Source organism: Pleurodeles waltl, chromosome 3_2, assembly GCF_031143425.1.
Source record: "Pleurodeles waltl isolate 20211129_DDA chromosome 3_2, aPleWal1.hap1.20221129, whole genome shotgun sequence".
Lineage (NCBI taxonomy): Eukaryota > Metazoa > Chordata > Amphibia > Caudata > Salamandridae > Pleurodeles > Pleurodeles waltl.
In genome coordinates, this window is record NC_090441.1 from 97,308,110 (window position 1) to 97,330,223 (window position 22,114).

The following is a 22,114-nucleotide window of genomic DNA, read 5'->3' on the forward strand; positions in this document are numbered from 1 at the left end:
ACCACATTCGCCTAATAGCACAGTTTATTCCAGGGATCCAGAATCAACTTGCAGACAATCTCTCTCGAGATCACCAACAGGTCCACGAATGGGAAATTCACCCCCAAATTCTAAACACTTACTTCAAAATTTGGGGAACACCTCAAATAGACTTATTTGCAACAAAGGAGAACGCAAAATGCCAAAACTTCGCATCCAGATACCCACACAGGCAGTCTCAAGGCAATGCCCTATGGATGAACTGGTCAGGGATATTTGCGTACGCTTTTCCCCCTCTCCCTTTCCTTCCATATCTAGTAAACAAATTGAGTCAAAACAAACTCAAACTCATACTGATAGCACCAACATGGGCAAGGCAACCTTGGTACACAACACTGCTAGACCTATCAGTAGTACCCCACGTCACGTTACCCAACAGGCCAGATCTGTTAACACAACACAAACAACAGATCAGGCATCCAAACCCAGCATCGCTGAATCTAGCAATCTGGCTCCTGAAATCCTAGAATTCGGACACTTAAACCTCACCCAAGAATGTATGGAAGTCATAAAGCAAGCTAGAAGACCATCCACTAGACACTGCTATGCAAGCAAATGGAAAAGGTTTCTTTGCTACTGCCATAATAATCAAATTCAACCATTACACGCATCTCCAAAGGATGTAGTGGGTTACTTACTACACTTACAAAAATCGAACCTGGCCTTCTCTTCCATTAAAATACACCTCGCAGCAATATCTGCATACCTGCAGATTACCCATTCAACTTCACTATTTAGGATACCTGTCATTAAAGCGTTTATGGAAGGCCTCAAAAGAATTATACCACCAAGGACACCACCCGTTCCTTCATGGAACCTCAACATCGTCTTAACAAGACTCATGGGTCCACCTTTTGAACCCATGCATTCTTGCAAAATACAATTCCTAACCTGGAAGGTTGCATTTCTCATCGCCATCACATCTCTAAGAAGAGTAAGTGAAATTCAGGCGTTTACAATACAAGAACCTTTTATCCAAATACACAAAAATAAGGTAGTCCTAAGAAGCAATCCTAAATTTCTACCAAAGGTTATTTCACCGTTCCACTTAAATCAAACGGTAGAACTACCAGTGTTCTTCCCACAGCCAGACTCGGTAGCTGAAAGGGCACTACATACATTAGACATCAGAAGAGCACTAATGTACTACATTGACAGAACAAAAGAAATCAGAAAGACAAAACAACTGTTTATTGCATTCCAAAAACCTCATACAGGAAACCCAATATCAAAACAGGGTATAGCCAGATGGATAGTTAAGTGCATCCAAATCTGCTACCTTAAAGCAAAAAGGGAGCTGCCCATTACACCAAGGGCACACTCAACCCGAAAGAAAGGCGCTAGCATGGCCTTCCTAGGGAATATTCCAATGCACGAGATATGTAAGGCAGCCACATGGTCTACGCCTCACACATTTACTAAGCACTACTGTGTAGACGTGCTATCCGCACAACAAGCCACAGTAGGTCAAGCCGTACTAAGAACTTTATTTCAGACTACTTCCACTCCTACAGGCTGAGCCACCGCTTTTGGGGAGATAACTGCTTACTAGTCTATGCACAACATGTGTATCTGCAGCTACACATGCCATCGAACTGAAAATGTCACTTACCCAGTGTACATCTGTTCGTGGCATTAGTCGCTGCAGATTCACATGTGCCCACCCGCCTCCCCGGGAGCCTGTAGCCGTTTGGAAGTTATCTTCAACTTTGTACATTTGTAAATATATTACTTAAACCTTAATTGGTACATACTTATTCACTCCATTGCATGGGCACTATTACTAACACACACAACTCCTACCTCACCCTCTGCGGGGAAAACAATCGAAGATGGAGTCGACGCCCATGCGCAATGGAAGCAAAAGAGGAGGAGTCCCTCGGTCTCGTGACTCGAAAGACTTCTTCGAAGAAAAACAACTTGTAACACTCCGACCCAACACCAGATGGCGGGCTATGCACAACATGTGAATCTGCAGCGACTAATGCCACAAACAGATGTACACTGGGTAAGTGACATTTTCATTCTCCCCTGGGAGTTCCACCTCCCCTGGGAAGGAGTAGTATTTTGGTGCACTCCCAGGTCTCCCACCCATGTTACACTGGGAATGCACCAAAATCCCTGGGTGGATGGGTGGGAACACCTACACTCCACCAATGGCATGCCTGCCTGGGGCGACTTGACTGCCTTCTGTTACTCTAGATTAACCAAGCCACACAGGGCCACGCAAGGTGGCCTTGCGTTGCCTGGTAAATCTCATTGTAGGTTTTGCATTGCCCTGCCTTACCTTACGTGGCACAAAGGTAACACAAAAGCTTTGATAAATCTGGCCCCATATATCTAAAGTGGAATTGAAATGTGACTATTCATATCCATTTTGTACAAATAAAAAGAACTTTTCCCGTTCTGCCTTTTTTCCCCAATATGGAGTTCACTTTTTTGGGGCCGGTTCACAAAGGCCTTTAAGAGTACATAAAAAAATACTACTGCAGTGCAACTCACAAATGCCCTCAAAAGTAACTGATGCTTTAATGTTGGCTGATGCATACTGAACACTACAAGCAACTGTTGCATTAGGTAAATAGTTATGCTTTTCGGCTTGGATTTCAAACCCACTTTGAATAGGTTGATGAATCACATGCACTGTAAGAATTATCTCTTAATGCTTGTATTTTGTTACAAATATGTATTTATTCTTTCAGATGATCGACACTAATGACATTTCCGAAGAAAAGATGAAAGTGAAACAGACAATGGAAGGTAGTCTTCTCTGAGTTACTTTCATGCACAGCTTGTAATAAACATACTCTATTAATCAAGTGTCTCCTCCTATCAGTGCCACTTCATCCTTCTGTCGGAATACAATCAGTCCATGCCATGCCTTATGCCACCTTTAACCAGTACTCCTCCATTTCCCTTTCATACTACCTTGTCTCCAACCACCACCATTTAGTCACCCTTTCAAGCCACATTCTCAACCAGATCAAGTTGTTCCTGGTCATTCTTGCTCATCCTTTCGCTCTATTTCACCAGCAGGAACCCACCCAATAGGCATATTTCATGCATGTAAACATATTCACCCGGATTCCACTTACAATCTCCATTCCATACCATACCCAGCAATATCCTTAGTTAGCACACCATCCCACACCCACGAGTCACCCCATAGGATCTCCAACCTACTGGAAGCCATAATCTGTGTGACTCCTTTGTGACCTCAGTCCACCAGCCCCTCTCTGCCACAATCACCCAAATACCCCATCCATTTCCCCTTACTCCATTAATTATCCAATCATTGTCAACGCCTTCATGCTGTAACTTTTAACCTGGCTATAAAGCAGCCAAATACTAGACAAGGAGAAAATAAGCAGTCCTACTGCCCTCGTTTAGAAGGCAGTAGAAATGCAGCTGAACAGCGTAAAGGTTGAACTACTTACCATTCTGCTGTATTTACCCAATCTTGTAATTACCACAAAATCTCACAGTCATACCATTACTAAGTGCCACCCGCTAAGGATGTGGAAAGCACAGACTTGTAACCTCCTGGCCATAAATTATTCCCCATCTTTTCAGAAAAATGCTTAACACCGGTAATAGCCTGTATCGCTACAGCTGTGCGTTACTTCTGTATTTTGCATCAAGATTTAAATAAGGTTGATGGGAAAATAGTCCTCATATTCCTCAATATTCTGTAGCAGGAAAACTTTCGACTCACAAAAATATGTACAAACCTTAGAAGAGCTAAATCTACTTAGCAAATGGATCCTAAAAAAGGTTATTGAGATATGTCAGTTTGCTACTAGAACCTGACTGCATGAAAGGCACAGAATCTAAATTGCCAGATTAAGTTATGTCCCTAGCTCCACTTCCTTCTTCATTAACTAATGCCCTCAAGCGCATGTCCTGACTAGGACGTACTTGAACTGTAGGCAGCTAAAGGAAAAAATCCCAGTGTTGGAGTGAAAATCATCACTGTAAACGTAAGTTTAGATGCCCTCTGCTTAATTTCAGTAGGTATTTTCCTGAACACAGACTGTGAGCCCATTTTACATCACCATACATGATGTGCTTACATTCACAATTACACTGGTTGTGCAGCGGCCTGATAGTTGTACCTTTTGCATGAAACAACTGCTGCTGCAGAGTAGCATCACTAATCAATGTAAAATGGGACAGTGGATGAGGTCAGGGAAAAGTCAGATGGTGTAGACTGTTTAAGGAAGGGATGTTGCCATGTAAGGTTGACTGAGAGAATGCGGGAAGGTGTAGTATAGGATGCTGTTGGGTAGGGTTAGGAGTGCAGATTGCAGTTGAAATCTGGGTCAACATGACAATAAAGATGCTTGTTGGGTGCGCACCTGCCAGTGATACAGTGTGTGTGCCTGGGTGTTTGGAAGCAGTTCAGTTAAAACAGGTATTGTAATTAAATGCGATATGGAAACTCATGTTTGCATTCAATCTTTTCTTTGAAAGAACTGCAGGCCAAGCTGAGCAAAAGGGAAAAAGAGATTGCGTCCTTGTCATCCCACGTCGACACCCTGAGGGCCCAAATAGGGGGTGAGTTGAAACTGTTTTACTGTTAGAGTGTTTTCTAACAATGTCTTATCAAGCTGGATCTATTCCCCACCCCTGTCTCCCAAGGCACAAAGTGTAGCGGATTCTTCACAGAAGCAGATCAAAGGTAGGCGAACATGATTAGAAGGAAGTATTTCACTTAAGGGTGTTAAAAAAGAGACAAGGTATGGAGAGGAGGTACAAAAAAACAGAATGACACATAGGGCAAGTGTATCATGAAGGAGAAGGAAGCACGAAGTGAATGTATGCAAGAGCAGAAACATTGTAAAGTATCAGAAAGGAAGAGAAGGCAGTATAAGACGTTTACATAGGAGAGGGAGGAAACTGAAAGCTGAATGAACTGGCGATGGAGGGATTTTAATCTGTCAGTCCACCACCTTACATAACTTAGTTACATGATACGAAGAACACAGTCTATGCAGAAAAGCAGAGGCAGCTGAAAGCAATAAACAGAATTTTGGGAAAGGGGGTCTTTAATTCCTTGAACAACGAGAAAGTAGATTAAAAAAGAAACTGTATTTCTATTATATTTATTTGAATGTATTCTTGTTTCCCCTTGTAAGAAAAATGTAATAGCCCCTCTCAGTTGTTGCTTTCAGCTGACTCACATAAATCTTCCCTTTGCATCAGTGAGCATGGTCTTGGACGAGTTCTGGTGACATCCTAAACCACGAGGTGGAAAGGCCGAGTGGATTGTAAATGTCACCAGAACCCTGAGGTGGCAATATAGGACGATATTACATGTTGCTCAATATGTATTTTTATAGTGCACGTTTATTTTGGGGCAGTTAGCTTGAAAAAGCTGTTCTATTCAAAGTGCAGATAACAATTGGTACTAGTCGGATTTAAAAGTTTTAGCTATTGTTTATGGTTCATGAATAAAATATCAATCACAGTTTTTTGAAAACGGGTGCTCTTTCTGCAATGCACCATTTTATTGTGCAGAAAACCAACAACGAGTTTGGGCTTCAAAGATGCGTTTGTCAAGTTTGACAAAGGCTTCTTTGAGGCCAAAACACAGCGTTGGTTTCAGTGCAACAGTGCATTGCCGATGAAGTGCCGCTTCCTCTTTTTTAATGGAATGGTGTATAAATATATGTTCAATGGCATGTGTAGCTGCAGATACACATGCTATGCATTCCTTCCACCATCTAGTGTTGGGCTCAGACTGTTATAAGTTGTTTTTCTTCTAAGAAGTCTTTTCGGAGTCACAGGATCGAGTGACTCCTCCACTCGGTCATACTGTGCATGGGCATTGACTCCATTGTTACATTGTTTTCTTTCCGCTGTCGGGTTCGGACATGTTTCCTCTCGCTCTGAGATTTCGAATCGGAAACTTTAGATAGCTTTCTTGATCGTCGGTATTGTTTAGATCGCGTTCCACTTGTAGTCGAACCGATAGTACCATTGAACACCAAATTTCACCCTTCTGGGCTCGAGCGCCTAACTCGGGCCTGTTCGGGCCTACCACGTCAAAGCCTGATGGATCGGACTCCATTTCGATTCTGTCCCCGATGCCACGCAAAATTTCCATACACAGACCAACACCTTGTATGTAATCTGTGTCTCTCTCCCTATCACCAAGAAGAGGATTGTGAAGCCTGTCGATCGTTCCGATCCAAGAAGACCCTAGGTGACCGGAGAGCCAGGATACTGAAAATGGCGTAGAAGAGTACCGAGTATATCGACACCCTGGAGGAAGAACAGGCGCGGACTGCAGTTTCCATCCAGGACACCGACTCCGAAGAAGACTCTCCCCCACACTCCACACAACTTTTTTTTTCACCACCACCCATTACCCCCCCCCCCCCCAACCATTGCCTTCACCAACTCACTCAGACTTATTCTCATGGTGATACGGTTGATCCTTGGGATCTGTATGATCCAGATCCCATACCAGCTAATGGCTTAGACTTAGATCCTTCTAAACCTTCCCCAATAGAGGATGCAACTGCATACGTGCAGGTCATATCTGGGGCAGCTGCGTACTACGCACAGTGAGCCTCTAGAAGAGGATTTCCTTTTTAATACCTTGTCCTCCACGCACTCACATTACTAGTGCCTCCCAATGTTACCTGCCATGATCAAACTTGCAGATGAGATATTTAACAAGCCTGTTAAAGCTAGGGTTTTAAAACTACGCATAGACAAGAAATATAAGCCTGCGCCTACAGACCCTGCTTACATTACACATCAGGTATCTCCAGACTCAGTGGTTGTCAAAGCTGCCAGAAAAAGGCTAATAGCCAATCGTCAGGGGATGCCCCTCCCCCCGACAAAGTAAGCAGAAAATTTGATGCTGCTGGCAAGAGGGTAGCTACACAGGCAGCTAACCAATGGCGCATTGCAAATTCACAAGCCTTGCTAGCAAGGTATGATAGAGCTCACTGGGACGAGATGCAGGAGATATTACAACACCTGCCAAAGGAACATCAAAAAAGGGCTCAACAAATTGTTGAAGAGGATCAGGCAACTAGTAATAATCAAATAAGGTCTCCTCTTGACAGCAGCTAGAAGCGTGAATACTGCTGTAAGCATACGCAGATACGCATGGTTACGTTCTTCTGGATTCAAACCAGAAATACAGCAGGCAGTCCTAAATATGCCTTTCAATAAGAAACACCTGTTTGGTCCTGCAGTTGACACCACAATAGAAAAACTGAGGAAGGACTCAGACACTGCCAAAGCAATGGGAGCCTTATGTACAACACCTTACAGAGGCTCCTTTCGTAGGCAGAAATTTAGTGGAGGATTCAAGCCACAATCTACAGAGGCTTCTACCTCCTAGCCTAAACAAGGGCAACAACAGCAGTATCAGACTGGGGGACTAAGAGGCTCTTATAGAGGCCAACACTTTAGAGCCAGAGGCAAATTCCAGGCCTCAAAACATGTCACTACCCCATCAAAACAGTGACTTACTAAGCATGCCACAACCCCACACATCTCCTGTGGGGGGCAGACTGCAGCAATTCCACTCCCAATGGCAAAATATCACCACAGACCAATGGGTACTTTCAATTATCCGCAATGGTTATTGCCTAAAATTGATTTCTACCCCTCCAAACACTCCTCCACGTTATCACAGGTTGTCCCCAGAACACAATGTTCTACTACAAGAAGAAGTACAATTGCTACTACTAAAAGAGGCAATAGAATTACTCCCAAAATCTCAACAAGGAACAGGGGTATACTCCCTATACTTCCTCATTCCCAAAAAGGATGGCACTCTCAGACCCATTCTAGATCTCAGACCATTAAATATATATATCCTGTCAGAACACTTTCACATGATAACTCTGCAGGTCGTCATTCCACTACTACAAAAACAAGATTACATGACTGCATTAGACCTCAAAGATGTGTATTTCCATATACCCATCCATCCAGCTCAAAGAAAATACCTAAGGTTTGTGATAGCAGGAAGACATTACCAATTCAAAGTTCTGCCATTTGGCATAACAACAGCTCCAAGAGTATTCACAAAATGTCTAGCCTTAGTAGCAGCTTACCTAAGAAGACAACACATACATGTCTTTCCTTATCTAGACGATTGGCTAATAAAATCAAGCAATTTTATACAATGTCAACAACACACTCAGTACACAGTAGAAACCCTACATACATTAGGGTTCACTCTCAACTACCAAAAATCCCATCTTCAGCCAGCACAGGTGCAACCTTACCTAGGTGCTATTCTCAGTACGCAAAAAGCCCTAGCCTATCCAAATACACAAAGGATACAAGCTTTCCAAAACCTCATACCACAAATGCGGCCAAATCAACAATACACTGTAAGATTTATTATGAAACTATTGGGAATGATGGCATCCTGCATATTAATAGTACCGCATGCAAGACTAAACATGAGAACACTACAACAGTGCCTCTCACAGCAATGGTCTCATGCACAGGGTCAATTGCAAGATCTAGTGTTGTTAGACCGCCAGGTCCCTTCAATGGTGAAATCTCAGCAATTTAATGAAGGGACGGTCATTTCAAGACCCTGTGCCTCAGACCACAATAATAACAGATGCATCGATGATAGGTTGGGGAGCTCATCTCAACAACCTTACCATTCAAGGGGAATTCAAAACAGCTAAATGATCACATAAACCATTTAGAATTATTAGCTGTGTCCCTTGCCCTAAAAGTGTTTTAACTACTTCTCAAACACATGACTGTCTTGATAAAAACAGACAATATGACGACCATGTATTACCTAAAGAAACAAGGTGGGACACATTCATCTCAACTGTCCCTTCTAGCCCAAACAGTATGGAAATGGGCAAGTCACAATCACATTCATCTACTACCAGAATACATCCCAGAAATACACAATCAGCTAGCGGATCTCCTAAGCAGAACACACCAACAGATACACGGGACAAGGAGGCCACAGCACACAGAATGTAATGTCCAACAGTAAAGCAAGAATAGATATTCCTGATGTCGTTCTGTAGGTTGGAAGAAGTATGAAGTTGAAACGAGTCTCAGATCCTGTTTGCAGATGGTGTCTTTATTTATAGTTGTTAGAAATCATTGAGTCATTATGGAGATACAGCCAACACGTGTTTCGTCACACAGGTGACTTCATCAAGGCTGTAATACAGTAATGAAAGCAAACATTGGATATATGTGTGTGTTTTAGAATTTGGTGTGGAACCCAGAAACCGGTAACCAGTGGTACGAGCTTGTGTAAGTGAGTAATTAGTGAACATGGCTAGAAAAGTAAGTAGTGGTTGGGACCCAAATTGTGAAGCATGAAAATACAGAGTAAATCACCGTGATCATGTGGATAGTGTTGAAAATAAAATAAAAGTGTTGGAAAGCTTATATCTTAAGTGCTAAGTAGGTAGAAACAGTGTTATCTAGCAATTGGTATGCAGGTGGGAGAGTAGTGCAGGACTAAGACAAACTAAGAAGAGAAAGTGAGTAGAGACTTCAAAGAAAGGGGAGATACGGTTATGCACATGGTGGGAAAGCAGAGAGGTAACAGGGGCGGGGGGCCCCGGAGGGCACACAAAAGTAACTCATACCTGGGGCAGCTGGCCGATGTGGGTAAGTGGTGATGCTAAGTAGCAAAGTAGCTCAGTGATCAGTTGAGTGGGCTGGAAAGAAAGTAAAAGAGATGAACCAAAGAGAGAGAGAGCAGAGAACGGGGGGAGGGGATAAGTATAGCTGTGAATAGCTACTTATGTGAAAAGGGGTGATTAGAAAATAAGCGTAGGAACATACAAAGAAGGTAGTCTGGAGGAGAAATTTATGATAAAAATTAGACTTGAGAGAAAGAAAAGAAAGAAAAAAGTGGGTCAAATAAGAACATACCTTAGTATAATGGTAAACCTGTAAGTAGTATTGCTGCGTCAAGCAGCTGCAGGTGCGTAAGGTAGAGAGCTTGTGTGATAATGCAGATATAAGAGGCCCTGATACGCCTGTGATCATAACCTGTGAAAGTACCAGGAAAAAATAAAAAAATTCAAATTGGGTTTTAGCCTGGATGAGGGGAACGATAGGCAATGTAATTGATATAGAGCAAGATCCGAGTCAGGGGTTGTGTGATAAGATTCAAGGCTAGTGGTGAGTCTAGTTTTAAAAAAGGCAGTAAGAAAATCCTGATAAGGTGAGAGATAACCAGTAAGTCTAAAAACAGGGAGGACTGCAGGCACGGGAAGAATAACCAAGGAGATTGGTGTGGAAAAGCAGGTAGGATTAAAGCGACATAATATCGTGAATGTGATTTGTACGAACTATATGGACATTAGGAAGCCAGCGTGGTCAAAATAAAAGTGGAAACAACCCGTGCGGTCGGGTAATGAAGATTTCACTAAGGGGTAATGCGCCAGTAGTTAAACCGAAACCTGTTTGAAAATGCAGAATCGAAGCACACATTAATGTCGTGTTGGGCACGTAGCTCAACCTTAAATAAACTGTGGTTAAAAAAGTAGAAACAGCCCATATGGTGGTGGGCAGCTAGTGAGGATTTGATCAACGTGTATCGAGGTTCAAATAGTGAACGCAGGAGCGTGGGCAAAGAATCCAACAGATACACGAATGGGAGATTCACTCTCAGGTACTTCATCAGTACATTCAAATGTGGGGGACACCAGAAATAGACCTATTTGCAAGAAGCGAAAATGCAAAATGCCAAAACTTGGCATCCAGACATCCACACCCTCTGTCCAAGGGCAATGCTCTCTGGATCAACTGGTCAGGCATATTTGCTTATGCTTTCCCCCTCTCCCACTAGTTCCATTTCTGGTCAGCAAACTGCGTCAGAGCTCTCTCACCATGATACTCATAGCCTCCACGTGGGCACGACAACATTGGTACACAACACTCCTGGACCTGTCAGTAGTACCTCATTACAAACTTCCAAACAGACCGGATTTGCTAACACAAAACAAAGGACAAATCAGACATCCAAATCCCAGTGCTCTCAACTTAGTGATTTGGCTCCTGAAGTCATAGAATTTGGATACTTGCAACTTCCATTAGAATGCATGGAAGTTCTCAAACAAGCATGCAAGCCTACAACTAGACAATGCTATGCAAACAAATGGAAACGATTTGTTTATTACTGTCAATCTAAAAGTACTAACCCACTTACAGCATCAATACAAGATATTGTATGCTACCTACTTCATTTACAGAAGTCAAATGTAGCTTTCTCGTCTATTAAAATTCATCTTACTGCCATATCAGCATATTTGCAGACTATACAACATACCTCTCTCTTTAGAGTTCCAGTTATCAAAGCCTTCATGGAAGGACTAAAACGTATTATTCCACCTAGAACACCACCAGTTCCTGCTTGGAATCTGAATGTTGTACTCACAAGACTAATGAGCTAACCTTTTGAACCCATGCATTCCTGTGAGATTCAATTTCTAACCTGGAAAGTTGCTTTCCTAGTAGCGATTACCTCATTAAGAAGAGTTAGTGAAATAAAGGCATTCACTCTTGAGGAACCTTTTTTCCAAGTACACAAACATAAAGTTGTACGTAGAACTAATCAAAAATTTCTGCCAACGGTTGTATCACCTTTTCACATAAACCAAACAGTGGACTTGCCAGTCTTCTTCCCATAGCCAGATTCAACCGCAGAAAGAGCCCTTCACACTCTTGACCTTAAAAGAGCTCTAATGTATTATGTGGATAGAACAAAAGAATTTAGAAAAACTAAACAGCTTTTCGTTGCCTTCCAACAGCCACATAAAGGTAATCCTATCTCTAAACAAGGATTATCTAGATGGATTGTTAAATGTATTCAAACATGTTACATTAAGGCAAAACAACAACTTTTAATCACACCTAAAGGTCATTTCACTAGGAAAAAAGGTGCCTCTATGGCATTTTTAGGAAATATACCAATGGCAGACATTTGCAAAGCTACCACATGGTCTACACCACATACATTTGCAAAGCATTACTGTGTAGATGTATTTTCAAAGCAACAGGCCAGTGTTGGTCAAGCTGTCTTAAGAACATTATTTCAAACAACTCCAACTCCTACAGGCTAGCCACCGCATTTTTTGGGGAGAGCAGCTGCTTTGTAGTCTATGCATAGCATGTGTATCTGCAGCTACACATGCCATCGAACAGAAAATGTCACTTACCCAGTGTACATCTGTTGGTGGCATGTAGTGCTGCAGATTCACATGCACCCTCCCTCCTCCCCGGAAGCCTATAGTCGTTGCAGTTTTTCTTATTTGTACATATGTATATACATTTACATTTGCATGGACATCTATTTTTACTTACTAATTTTATACAACATTTATATTCTTACACACTCCTTCCTACACCCTTTTGCAGGAAAACAATCTAACAATGGAGTCGATGCCCATGCGCGGTATGACCGAGAGAAAGAGTCACTCGATCCCGTGACTCCGAGAAGACTTCTTTGAAGAAAAACAACTTGTAACACTCCGAGCCCAACACTAGATGGCGGAAGCAATGCATAGCATGTGACTCTGCAGCACTGCATGCCATGAACCAATGTACACGGGGTAATGGAGATTTTCCATATATAATATATATATATATATATATATATATATATATATATATATATATATATATATATATATATATATATATATATAAATAAAACAAAGTGATAGTTGGGGTTTCGCTAAGAAGAGCATTTTTTGGTTTCACTAATAACTTTGGCGTTGTTAGGCTAGTCTCTCTGAAACGTTTGAAAAAAGGTTCATCCGTCTTGGCTCTCTTTCATGGAACGTTTTGTGCTGGTCTGTCAAGTGGGAGCCAAGAAAAAGGAATAGTCCCAAAAGTACGATACCCCATGTTAATTCCCATAGGAAATTTTGCGCTCAGATAGATGAAAAAAGGCCTGATTGGAATTACTCCAAATCTGGCAAAAAGTTAGAACTGTACTCAGAAAGTGTACGTTTTGTGGTTTGGTTCAAATCCGTTCAGATATTTCAGAGAAATTAGTATGTAAAGAGGGGCTTACTTTGGGAAATATAAATCATTTGTTGGTGATATTGTACTCATTTTAAGAATTCTGGTGTGGTCTCGGGTAACTTTGCCATATGAAAAATGCTGACCCTCTGCTGATAATTGAGGAACCAAACAGTTTTTTTCTCATGATTTCCTCAAAGAGGTTACAGTAGGTATGCATGGTCTTTGGCAGTGTGCAGCACGGTTGGCTGCAGGGCCTTGCCTGTGGCCAAGTCCTGCGCCCAGTCCTCCATGACCCCTTAAAACACTACTCAGCTCAGCCCGTCACAGCCAAGGTTGACCAAATTATCTATTGTTCAGTGATGATCAGCTGCTAGCTCTCTACAAGTATCTTATCCCCAATGCACCCATTCTTCTGGTGAATATAAGTAAAAAGACAATGACATCCATCAAATGTGCTTCACTTTTGAAATATCCAGGTGTTTTTTTGCATCTTTTGAAAGCTTACAGACAGCTTTCGATTTAGGTTGCATTACTCTTTGTTCACAAGTCCTGTAGCATAATGTCAGAATCAATAGTTGATCTAATTAGTAACTTTTACAATGTTGTTATTTAAATATAATCAGTGATGTCATGAATGATGTAATTTAACGTCATGATTGATATATGTGAGGTCATAAGCAGTGCATGATGGTGGAGTGGGCTATGGCTAGAAGAGAGAGAGAGAGCAAGAGAGAGTGTATAGTTATGGTTATTTAAGAGCAGAGCCGGCCTTAGCACTGGTGACGCCCTGTGCGACAGTGTTTGTTGGCGCCCCCAATGACCACCTCCACAACAGATTCCTTCACTACCACCATTTAACAGTGCCCCTCACATCTCCATAACCCCCCTCTCTCAGATGCTTTTAATTAGTTTTATAGCACCACTCGTAACAGTGGAGGGTGTCAGAGCACTTTACATTGCACACAGGTTACACAGAGACAATCATATGTGTGTAAATCAGTGTATAAAAAATGTTACATAAGACAGGCCTGCAAGGTGTAGGAGTCACATGTCATCCATACTTTTAGGCTGCATACTTTAAGAATGCTTGGTATGAAGAAGCACAAACTCAGAATTTAAAATGTAACACCATGTTTAGGGCTTCTCTTTAATAATAATTAATTTCTACCCAAATTAACTCTTTTTGCAACACTAGGGTTATGAAAAACTGGGGACAAATCATAACTCTCTAACCTATACCTTGCTATATGCAAGTACTTTGAAGACAGCTAATAGCTCACTGTTCTGTATTAGGATTTTAACTTATAAACTGCTATTAACAGTAGGACCTATCTGACAAAAGTAATAAACCACTCATCTATTTGCATTATATGCACTTTGTGATCTGCATGGTACACGTTCTTTGCAGAAGGCATATTAACCCTCTGCGCTACCTTAAAACTTCCACCAGAGAAAACTCAGATCTCTCTCCAGGAAGAACCTTAATCACCAGGGTTATCTTGACATATTTATTGTTGCCCCAAAATTGCTGAGGTAAGGAACACCTTAATATACCTGCAAACGCCACGCCCCCACTCGAAGTCAGCATCCGGAGAGGTCGCACCGCCCTAGAGCCAGCCCTGTTTAAGAGTTTTCATTGAAAAGCCATTTTTAATTTCTTAAGAACTTTGTTTAAGTCAATGCGGATTGAGCATGGAAAGTTTAGTGCAGACACATCAAGCAGTGGCTAAAATACTGGGGAGTCTAAAAAGTGACAGTTCCCAGTTTTACTCCCATTAAGATTCCTTGCTCTCCAATATGGGAAAAATAGCTGAACCAAATTACACCATATGTGGCAAGAAAGTAGGACTTTACTCAAGGAAATGCTTTTGCTTGATTTGGGGTAAATCGGTTTAGTATTTATCAAGAAATTAGCATTCTAAACAATTTTACATTTCTACGGGGATGTATAGTGTTAACATCCCTACGTGGGTTCCTTAACCCCTTAGTGGGGTGCATGAACCTTACACAATAAAAATAAAATACATCTTATAAAAAAAAGTTACGAAATATCGCCCTGTAGCCAACTTCTATAGCAAATTTCTACCTACGGCGGGTTGGTTGAGTGCCTTGTTGCTTCGATATGAACACCATGAAGGGAAGAGGGCTCCCGTCTGCAGTGGGATGGTCAAAGGGCCTGGGCAAAGGCCGGGTTCAGTTGCCAACCACTGACACACACATCCAGAGGGCATAACAAGCCCTAGCCCTTAGCAAAAGGCTATCCTCAGCAGGGGTTCATAGTCAGCAGTGACTTGTTCCCAGGGCTTGGCTAATGTTCAAGCTTCGCGGCTATCTCCCACTGCCAGGCCAAAAGTCTGTGCATGATGGGGTTGGTTGTAGGGCCTGGTTAGAGACTTTGGCCCTGCAGAATCCCTCTGCTGTGTACGACCAGAGTCTATACACAGTGGGCATTGGACAACTGTGGCGGGTTAATTGAAGGACCTGGCCATAGGCATCGCAGGTTAGACTCCCACACAAGGTCTGCACAACTGCAGTTGGTTGAAATACATAAAAAAAACTGAAATTCACAGAAAAAAAGGTTCAAGTGAAGTTGTGGTTAGCTTATCGTATCTTTAAAAAAAGCTCAGGAATTAATTTAAACAACATATTGAAAGTGCATTTAATGTAACAAAACCTAAGAATACTTTAATTAATCATTTATGGTTTGCTCAGCTAACCATACTCGTGCCCATGCCATGTACGGCTCATGACCTCACATATGAAAACACAGATGATTTGTCTCTCTCTCTCTCTCTCTCTCTCTCTCTCTCTCTCTCTCTCTCTCTCTCCTCTCTCTCTCTCCCTCTCTCTCTCCCTCTCTCTCTCTCTCTCTCTCTCTCTCTCTCTCTCTCTCTCCCTCTCTCTCTCTCTCTCCCTCTCTCTCTCTCTCTCTCTCTCAATATGTTCTAGTGGGGATGGCCAGTGCTGTTAAAGGAAGCATAGAGTAACAGCCCATCTATGTAGAAGTATATTTTTGGTACAAACCAAAAATTTAATATTACCTTTCCAGGACCTATGACTTTGCGGAATACAATCTGATGAACCAACACAAGCAAGCAGAAAGCATAGGGGCAACAGAGGAGGGTCACAGTATCTAATGCAGGGATGTTTTCATCAGTCTGGATTTGGCATGGAAGGCTAGGATCTTGGTAATCCTTCCAGTGCCTATGAGTTTATACCTAAATAGAGCGATGATGTGCTATGCCTCACCTCTTTGCAAGAAGCATATCCGAAATATATTTTCAATTAAAAATTATTTGGAAACGCATTCTGAAGACAAATCAAGATGGTGCAATTACATTTATAGTAATTCTACAAGAAAATGAGACAGGGCATCAAGTCACTCCTTAGTGTTGAGCTGGAGATCTTAGTGTTTGCGAAATGAGCCGTGGAAATCAGCGGTTCCACCAGATTTAAAGAATTAGATGTCAGCCAGCGATGGAGGCAGTATGCGATGTTACATTCAGAAAGATTAATATTGCAGATATTCACAAAATGCCTGAAAGGTGGAGGTGTCACAACTTTTTATTTCTTCGAAAGGGTTATTTTATCTCAGCATGTTGCCCACAAGCAAATCACAGTGTAAAGGAACACTCAAGTACTTTATAATTAAATCTCAAGCTTGCTACAGTTTGATCTAATAATTATCGCTCAGTGAATAAGGCGTGCTACGTGGAAAGAAAGTAAAACCAACCTGCCAGCAGAAAAGCAAACATCTCCAACAGAAATAGTGGATGCGCTAACAAAATGCTGAACAGTGTAGCATAAATTTGCTTATATTGTAGATCTTGAAAAAATGTCCACTTTCATCGTTAATAGTTGTCCAGATAAATAAACCAGTCTGATTTCTGCACTGATAGGGTAAGTATGCACTGACCCTGAGGTGTCTAGGGAAGTGGATGTGATATAATAATGTTTTAACTGTCCTCTGCTATTGTAGAACAACTGTAGTTGTCCTGAGTCGTTTTGGAATAGTTGAGTGATATGCAAATGTTGAGAGAGCATACACTGGTGAAAGATGTTTCCATATATCATTTTCTATCTCCCTAAACATTCTTTGTGAAAATATTGAATATCACAGCAGTGGAGAGTCTCAGCTATTCATTAACAGGGAACACCCACTAAAAACACAAATTTCTCTCTGCAACCCATCTCACCTCCCTGACCTAATGGCTGTAAGTACTAGAGTAGCATCCGCCCACACACCTATCACTTATGTCACCAGGGATGCCTGCTACCTAACTGCATGTCCCAGTGGTTTGGAAGATCTCATGCTGTCTCATGGGTTTTGACCCCGGGCAGCTGTAGTGCATCACCCAAAGATCTCTAACATTGACAAAGAAGGTCCTGGCAAGTTCAGGTGTTTACTAAGAGGGGGGTTTTGTTAAGTGTATTGGTGAGGAGACTTGTACCTGGAAAGATGGCTGGCTAAGCTACCTCCTGCATGCATGTTACTTCTGAGAACAGCAGTTTTACAGTTAAGGTATGGGCTGATGGCAGATGCCTTCACCCTGCAAAGGCATTCTGAGATTCATGCCCCATAAACTCTTTGGGAAAACCAATGAGATAAGGAGACGGGGGCTTTTATTGTTTTTCTGTAATAGGTTTAGGAAACTTGCCCCTCCCCCTTTTCAAATTTTCTTTTGGTGCCCCTTCCCTTATCTTTAGGGAAGGGATATGGCCTAGTGGCTCGAGCTACCTGCTTTGGGATCTGAGGACCCTTGTTCAAATCCCGGCCCGAGCTAGTTTCAACATGGTGCAATTATGGGCAAATCACTTGATCTCTCTTTCTCTGTACCTAAATATATGTAAACTGTACCAGTTTAATCCCCATGTATTCCCAATTTTATAGATCATCTCCTGATCTACAGATAGAGACAATATACAGTGCTCTGTTGCTACACAACAAGGTTTCCAATATATAGATACCAATACTTGCTATGCTTAGCATTCCATTGAATTATTGGATACATATTAAACAAGTGCTGTTGTAAAACGGATGGTTTTAGCCAATTTATTAGGAAAGTGTTCAGTAAAATGGACCAGTGAACTCCATGCTTTTAAAAATGTTTTCAGGGGTTAAAAACCACACCACCTCTGTGAAGCATAGGGTGAGGAGTTCTGCTCACTCGCTGCATCGGAGGCTGAAATATTTGCCCCAACACTTTGAGAGTTATTCCTTCGCCAATGGAACAACCGTGACAGAACAGCAAGTGTAGCAGCAATTTAAAAATATTTAAAATTGTGTATATTAATTTGTTGATTGGTTATGTTTGCTTTTTTATTTTTTTTTCCCCATCAGGAATGGAAAATAAATGTAAAGCCAGTGATAAGAAGGTTGATAGCCTGTCGAAAGAAAAGAAGAGGCTGGAAACCGAACTGGAAGCTCTGTCTAGGAAAACACATGATGCGTCCGGTCAGCTAGTCATGATAAGCCAAGAACTCATCAAAAAGGAACGGTAAGTAATGGTGCAATGCCTGATGATTGTTCACACGTGTCTGGACACCACTTCAGTCACCCCCCCTCTTTTTGCCTACAGTTTGTTTTCTTTTTTCTTCTTTCTTCCTGCGCTAGTGCAGGGTTTTCCAACACGTAGCTCTGTGGCTACTGCTAATTCTCCAACTACCTGTGAGTAGCTCCTCTATGTGTATCCAAGCCTAGTAAATTAAAAGCTTTTCTTTGGTTGATTGGATATACAATATGGGTATTTTCAGAACTGATAAGCTAATGTTTGTAGAAGAAATACTGAAGACTAAATATTTAAATGGTAATTCATGGTCGATTGAGGAGTCATGTTACTGGTGGTCTTTCTTGAGCCAGGTGCATTGCACGTAAGACTGCTATGAAAAGCAGAGGCATTCAAAATGAAAACTGATAAAACTTTTTTTTTTACACTACTGCTGGTGACCTTGCATGATACACTGTGGTTGTTACTTCCAGCAATCCTGCATGGAATGGCCAGTAATAAAATCTTGGCTGAAGGGGGTAACACCTATCAGTCAATGCAATTTGGGAGGTTGGTTAGGGATGCTGGCACACCCCATGTGGCAGACAAGGCCTATTAGTCATACTAGTTCCTGAATAATCATTGTCATCTGAGGCGTGTCATGAAATATAGCATTCTGGAGGCATTGTGACACTGTTTTTGGGCATACATTGGTTCAGTTATTCTTTGAGCAATGGAACAGCACCAGAGATCGGCTGGACAAGCAAGATCCTGAACTGGCAGGGACACACCGATGGCTGATGGGTGCTAACACAAAACAGAACATGTTGGGAAGCCTAACGTCCATCTAGTGTTTAATGCAAAGTAGCAAGAAGCACAGCTAAATAATTATAGACAATTGTCATTTGAACTGACCACAGCTCTCACTACAAAAAGGCTCAGTTGGAAAATAATGCTAAAAATACATACAATTTAGACCTATAAATATATAGTGTTGCAGCATGAATCTTTTCTAGATTCACATGCCACATAGTCCAGCCTTCTCCTGACACCCCGAAAGCCCTTGTGAGTGGTCGCCGTCTTCTTCAAATTCTTTTTTTTCACTTTTGGGTCTGGAAGACTCGCTAAAAGCTGTCAAATCCTCAAAAGTAAAAAGAAAGAAAAAAAAACATTATTGAGGTACTACTAAAGAGCTAGAGGAAAAACATCATTGCAGCAGAAGGAAGGGAATGTCATAGAAAGAATTCATTGAATTCTACCGAAAGACACTGAAATAAGTGGAACAAGCGGGCAGCCGAGGAGTGAAGACCAGAGAACATTTGGGCAGGGGGCACCCTGCTTTAAGTGAGATGGAGAATGCACCTTTCCATTTCTGTCCAGAATGCCACCACGTTTGCCCAATGGGATAACCACCAGGTGTTTACTCTGCCTACCAAGAGTTTACAGCACAGAGGGCTATAAGGCTTGTGCAGAGTTCAAACCAAAAACTTTGTGGGCACGGTAGAAGCAAAGACATGCGCATTACGCCATGCAGGGGCAGAAGGAAACTCCATTGCTGAGAGATCTCGAACTGCTGAGCAAGGAGGACAACATTGCTGAAGTAGCCGAGGGAGAGGACTCATACTTTGAAAAAGAGGTCACTGAAAGGGAATATAAAAGAAGCAGAAAGAAAAAAACGTGGACAGGTAATGCTGAAAAAACAGAGGGCGAGCAAGCCGAGAACATCAGACTCTAGATCATAAAAGACTGCCTCTTCACCAAAAATGTCACTGACTGAAGGAAATTCGAGGGTCCCACACCAAGGACATACCGCAGGCGGTCTAGCCTTGCAAAAGGTTCTGGTGTTGAAAGACCATCAAAGTCAAGAAAAACTCTAAGTAGACTGCAGCCGAGAGACCAGCATCTGAAACTTCAATGCCCAAGAAGGCCTGGCAACCACACTTGACTCAAAAGAACATGCCCTCAAGCTCAAGCGCAAGAAGACACAACTCGAAGCCTAAATAGCCGTAATCTTTCAAAAGAAGGAGGACTTCGACATATCCCACCGAGAATTCCGTATTCCATTGAAACCTGTGGAGGAGAAAGACTCAAGGAATTGGAACCCCAATGACTCCAGAGCCACAGGAAAAGGAGGACCAAGACATCTTCTATGAAGAGGAGGACCCAGAGTCACAGGCTCTGTTCCAGGCCGTCGAGGGCTCAGAAGGCATTGAAGAACGGTGGTCGGACCTCTATGCAGATTCCCCTGAAGAGGGAGTGGACACGTATCATTGGAGGCCTTCAACCCCAGATCACATGGCCATGTGCAATCAAATTGTTGAAAGGGCAGCAGATCGGTATGGGGTCCAGTTGGAGGAAGAGAAATTTCAGACATGTTTTCTGATCAAGACATCCTACTTCACAAAGCAGAGCCAAAGCTTGTCAATGCTCCTGACCTGTTGGATCAGGAGAGAGAAGCATTTAAAGAACCAGCAACCTGCAGGTCAGTGACACCCATGGTCGAAAAAGTAGTACAAACACTCCTCGAAGGACCCTGCATACATTTGAGGCATTAAAGTGGTGGACTCCATCATTGTGGCCAGCACTGGGAAAACAGCGAATGTGCCAGCTCCCTCTGCCCCCACACCCTCCACACCCCACCCCTGTAGAAGGAAAATAGAATAATGAAAATGGTGGGGAGAAAGTTCAAGAGGGGAGCCACTACATTTTGGCACATCGCAAAATTCCAGTGCTGTGCTTAACAGGTTTGCCCTCCAACACTTGGAGGAGGTGGCAGAGTTAATGAAGCACCTGACAGAGCAGTACCAGAAGAGGACTAGTTTCCTCATGGGAGCAATATCACAAACATGCTTAAAATCAGCACTGGACGCTACTTACTCAGTGAGTAGACAACTTGTAGCAGGGACAACCTTAAGGAGGAATGCCCTGTTGCAGGTTTCAGACTTCAAAAATGAGGTCCAAGCCAACATCATCAACACACCTTTCAACGGGGAACACCTGTTTGGAAGTACAGTAAATGACAGACTGCAACACTTGAAGAAACATAACTACACAGCAAAGTCGATGGGGGCCCTGCAGTTTAGAAGACAGCAGAGAAGCGGTGCAACCCCCAATAGAAGGCTGATGGAAAGAGTAGGCTTCCAAACCATCACCACACCAGGGCTTCCAACACATAAGCCACGCAATGCATAAGCACCAAAACAACAGTGGCAGTACCAAGCATCACAGAAACAGCCCTTTCACGGGCGAGCGAAAGGTAAAGGGCAGCCACCCAGAGAGGTGGCAACAGCAAGCAAGTTACTTACAAAGCCAGAGTCCACATAAAACACCTGTGGAGGGAAAGAATAGGAACCTTCCTCCGGGAGTGGAGGGAGTTCACATCAGACAAGTGGTTTCTCAACATCATCCAACACAGCTGTTGCATAAATCTAGACAAAAACACCCACTGAGATGGGGTCCAAAGAAAACAACCCATATGAACTAAGAAAAAACCTTTATTCACCTAAAAGTGGAAGAATTGCTACAAAAGCAGGAAATAGAGAAAGTACCCCGAAGGTGATCAACCGGGAAAACTACTTAGCATTTTT

At 42.3% G+C, this 22,114-nt stretch overlaps 1 protein-coding gene across 4 annotated transcripts in view; it reads left to right on the forward strand.

The window, feature by feature from the left end:
• CLIP2 (CAP-Gly domain containing linker protein 2) overlaps positions 1-22,114 on the forward strand; it is a 400,768-nt gene that overhangs the window by 341,478 nt on the left and 37,176 nt on the right. For all 4 annotated transcript variants that reach the window (XM_069226902.1, XM_069226900.1, XM_069226903.1 and 1 more), the window contains 3 exons: positions 2,742-2,799; positions 4,513-4,596; positions 18,383-18,539. In XM_069226902.1, coding sequence (XP_069083003.1) covers positions 2,742-2,799; positions 4,513-4,596; positions 18,383-18,539 — 299 coding nt within the window. The remainder of the gene's footprint in view (positions 1-2,741; positions 2,800-4,512; positions 4,597-18,382; positions 18,540-22,114) is intronic.